Raw genomic sequence first — 4768 nt, forward strand, 5'->3', positions numbered from 1 at the left:
TCAAACCCCATTTTCTTTCGAGTATAAATAATATTCAAACCCCATTTTCAACCTATAATGTTTTGAAATCTGAAGGACAATTCATACATTAACAAATTCGATTCTATTTTGTTTCCATTTTTCATAATTGAAACTTGACTCTCAAATTCAAACCTATAGTGTGAAGGGTTGAAATTGGAAATATAATCATATTTGTGTAACATTTTAAACTAATGAAATTAGATCATTAGTTAATAATACATATTAATTTAATTGTTAATGCTAAGTTGATTGGTCAGTGAGTGACTAAAGGTTTTAGTCCTCGTCAAATTTTCCAAGAAATTTAATTCTTTGACATTCCTTTATTAGTTATCAACCCATCTAGATACATTAAGAGAAATTATACATTAAAATAAAAATATATTAATTTAGCATATTAATTTAACAAAATATGTGTTTATTAATAAGTTAGTTGAGTATCGTAGATAAAAGTATTTAGTTAATGAGAAGTTATAGGTTTAATTTTTTAGATTCTTCCGAAGTATTTCGTTAATGGGAAATTATAAGTTCAAATTTTTTTAGATTTTCAAAAATATTTAGTTAATGAGAAATTATAAGTTCAATTCTTTTAGATTTTTCAAAATAAATTTTTTAAAACGTCAGAAGTTAATCCTCCTAAATATCTATCACAAAGTAAAAAAGTAAAACTTGTGAAATGTAATCTTTCGGACTAAATCTTCTCAAATAAAATATATATTTACTGCGATCTCTCACAATAAAACCTTTGATTACTGGTTACAAATTCAATTCTCTTCACCGTCTCAACCTAAGATCTTCGACTGCGTTGCAGACCATCCAGGTCATAAAGCAGACGACGAGTCGATTCCAGTTAAAATCGGTGGAGCTGTTTATGCGCGTTCACACCGTGCAAGTCTCAGATTCTCAGCAACCGTGGCCGAGGTGTGAGTATTATAAAGAAAGCCAGTGGCATTTCATCACATTACGGTTCAGCGACCATGGCTATGATGGCGCTTACTCGATTCTCGAGGGCTGTTTTTATTATCTTTTGTTTCTGCTTAATTCAATTCCAGGGCAGCAGAACTGTGGTCAATAATGGACTATTTGCAGCGGCTCAGCAATCGTATTCGGATGATTACAGCGAAGACTGTGTCAATTATCACGCAGTCTGCTCAGGCTACCACTGCAACGGCGCTGCCAAAGAATGCGACACATTCGCCCTGTATCGAGCTCAGCCCCTTTATATGTCCCTCCACAACATCAGCGCGCTCTTCAACACAGCGCCCGACATCATCGCATCTGCCAGTAATCTGTCCGCTGTAAAGGATTACTCGAAGCCTCTGCCCTTAAATAAAGCTGTCCTCATTCCAATTCACTGCAAGTGTTCCGGCAATTTCTCGCAGGCTAACCTCACATACACTGTTCAGCACAACGATCTGTACATCAATATCGCGAACCAGACATTAGAGGGCCTCACGACCTGCCAGGCCATGCGAGAGCAGAATCCAAGGTACGGCGTTAACGATTTAACGCCTGGAATTAAACTCGTTGCGCCCCTTCGCTGCGCGTGCCCGACTGCTAAACAGGTCGCCAAAGGCGTCAAGCTTTTGCTCTCCTACATCGCAGATCCGGACGACGATGACGATATAATCACGGCAAAGTTCAATATAGTTCATGCAGATTTCATCTCTGCAAATAATCTGGAGCCCATAAATCCCGCTATTTATCCCTACACAACTCTGCTAATTCCCCTCGACCACAGCACTGTGATTCCCCCTTCTACCCCCTTCTCTCCGCCCCCTCCTCCTGCTATAGCGAAGGCGCCTGCCTTCGTTTATAACCCCGCACCTTCCTCCCACAAGAGCTCCAGCCATATTTATGTACCAATTATTGCATCCGTAGGAGGAGCGCTACTTCTTGGACTAGGGCTTTTGGGAGCCATTTGCTTTTCAAGAAAAAGGCGAAGCAAACCAGAGACAATAAAGCCAGAGGCAGGGAATGCGGAGGGTTTCGAGATCGAATCGAGCCTTCTTTCGAACATGTCAGAATTGCTGGCATCGGACAGATTGATACGCTTTTCCTTCAAAGAACTTCAGGAGGCCACCGACAATTTCAGCGGGGCGCACAGAATCAAGAATTCCGTCTTCCACGCGGTTCTGCGCGGAAACAGAGTGGCGATCAAACAGATGAGAGGGCAGGTATCAAAGGAGATCAACGCCCTTCACAGATTCCACCACACGAGTCTCGTCACTCTGCTCGGCATCTGCGTTGAAGAATCGCCGGACCAGGACTCGTACCTTGTCTTCGAGTACGCCGAAAATGGGTCCCTTAGTGACTATATCCACAGCGCACGGTCACATGCAGGGGGTTTGAACCTGTCTTGGAACCAGAGGTTGCAGATCGCTCTGGACATCGCAGAGGGGTTGGAGTATCTGCACCACAGCACGACTCCCACCTGCGTTCACAAGGACCTTAATAGCGGCAATATTCTTCTGGACAAGAATTTTCGAGCAAAGATCGCCAATTTCGGATTGGCCAAATCTGGGGATATCGGAGAATCGCAGGTTCATGCGGTGACAAGCCACGTTGTGGGGACTCATGGATATATGGCTCCAGAATTTATCAGAGACGGGCTGGTGACACCGAAGCTGGATGTGTTTGCATTTGGGGTGATAGTGCTCGAAATTCTATCGGGCAAACAGGCGGTGCATGTGGGTTCCAACTTTGGGGATTTCAGAGGTGGAGAAAGGGTGCTGCTTTCTGAAGAGATAAGGAATCTTATGGAAAGTGAACAACCCAAGGAATATCTGATGGATTGGGTGGACCCTGCAATTAAAGGACATGGAGCCGGGTCGTACCCGTTGGAGACAGGTTTCAGAGTGGCCATGTTGGCAAAGTTATGCGTGGAGAGGGATTTGACGTTGCGTCCGAGCATGAGAGAAGTGAGGGTGGAATTGTCCAGAATGACAGGAGGTGCAGGCGATGCAGGAGGTAATTACTATTCCAATTCTTCTCAAGAATCCATGGATCGAAATAATCATTCATCTGTTTCACACAGTTCAGATTTCCAAGCCAGATAGGGACAAACAGACAGATTATTCTGAACTTAATCTTGATGATGAGTAAGTGTTTAGTTTTAGTTTTTATTAGAAATTCAGAATTCAGAAGTTTAAAATTCTAAGTTAGATAAAGACAAACAAACAGAACTTAGTTCTGATGATAAAACACAGTAAGTGATTCGTATCTACCAGAAAAATATCTATATAGTTTATCTGAAAAAAGTTTTTTATAATCATCATGAATCACAGAATTTGGACTGGTTGAAAGTTTATGAAATGTATCTTAGTTCTGATGATAAAACACAGTAAGTGATTCGCATCTATCAGAAAAATATCTATATAATTTATCTGAAAAAAAGTTTTTATAATTATCATGAATCAAAGAGCTCGCACTGGTTAGGTATCTATGGAATATATCATTTTTAGTTTATTAAGAAAAAAGGGTCATATTTATATTTATGAAATTGTAAACTCTTGTGAATGTGATCCATGTCAGAAATTTATAAAAGCTAATTTCATGTGTAATGAAGGCAAGGGCTTCACAGTAAAATGTCTTACTTTTCAGCGTTGCTTTCAGTTTTATTTTACGCGTAGCTAGTTTTACTTTTATTTTCTGGAAACTGCATTGGGTTGGAAATATGAAATTAAAGCAATCCATCACATTCTGCATGGGATTTCGTGTCCGTGATATAAAAGCTTTCGGACATCAAGTTTTAGATGGCGCGTAATAGTTAATAATCTTTTCATGGTCTTGATAGGTTTATATTTGAGTTTAAATTTTTTAATCTATATAATTCAAGTGTTCCAAGGATTTTCAGGTGTTGAATTTATTTATATATTCAAAAATGTATTTTAAATAACAAAAAATATTGAAATTGTATTGCCAAATTTTGGTAAATTCAAAAGAAAAAACTATTTCAACTATAAATCACGCTCTTTTCTCTCTCTACTCATTTCCCTAAAATAATTGATAATTAGAAATGGCTTTAAAAATTTCTATTAAGTTTGAAAATTCCTTTAAATTAGTATTTGTTTTTATAATTTTAAAATTGAAAAATTATGAACTTTTGAAGGGACAAATCATCCACTGAAAAATAATTTGCCATCAAATTTTATCATGATTAAAAATGATATAATTTTAACATTAAAAAATTATTAGCTTTTTAACCCACTGAGACACGATTTGCCCATCAAATTTTATCATAATTAAAAATAATATAATTTTAACATTGAAAATTTATTAACTTTTTAATATACAAATCACCCACTGAGAAACAATCTGCCCATCAAGTTTTATCATAATTAAAAACGATATCAAAAGTCAAGAAAACATGTCCTTCCAAGCTTCCCTGGCCTTTTCATATTCTCGTAAATGTCTGTGCTGTCCATTTCCTTTTGAATTTTACGACCCCTTTTCATACAACTCCGTGAATCTTCTTCACGAGTTTTGATGCCGTATCTTACTTTTTCTTTTTCTCCTGTGACTTTGGAATGAGGATTCATGTCCATCCAGAAGAGCCTTCAAGCGTCCCAGCTATCCTGCCGTGACATCGACGCCCACTATCCTGCCGTGACATCGACGAAGTTAACGAAAGTCTTTCCGTTACGTCCACGAGCCGACATTGACCTTGACAAATGATCCAGAAGTCTTTGGGTTTGTCTAGTCCACTCGCCGTATCAATAGGGCAAAATGTTTGGGCCCAAAATTATCT

At 38.5% G+C, this 4768-nt stretch overlaps 1 protein-coding gene across 1 annotated transcript; it reads left to right on the plus strand.

The window, feature by feature from the left end:
* The first annotated feature begins 805 nt into the window (after window positions 1-805).
* On the plus strand, window positions 806-3326 carry LOC149179591 (protein LYK5-like). The gene has a single exon (XM_089415728.1). The coding sequence runs from the start codon at window positions 996-998 to the stop codon at window positions 3075-3077; it is 2082 nt and encodes a 693-aa protein (XP_089271854.1). The 5' UTR covers window positions 806-995; the 3' UTR covers window positions 3078-3326.
* The last annotated feature ends 1442 nt before the right edge of the window (window positions 3327-4768 follow it).

This window comes from Pinus tabuliformis, chromosome 3_2 (genome assembly GCF_031772625.1).
Source record: "Pinus tabuliformis cultivar Carrire ecotype Pingquan chromosome 3_2, CPIR1, whole genome shotgun sequence".
Classification (NCBI taxonomy): Eukaryota; Viridiplantae; Streptophyta; class Pinopsida; order Pinales; family Pinaceae; genus Pinus; species Pinus tabuliformis.

Coding starts and splice junctions, on each gene's coding strand:
- LOC149179591 (XM_089415728.1), top strand. CDS start 996: ATGGCTATGATGGCGCTTACTCGATTCTCGAGGGCTGTTTTTATTATC.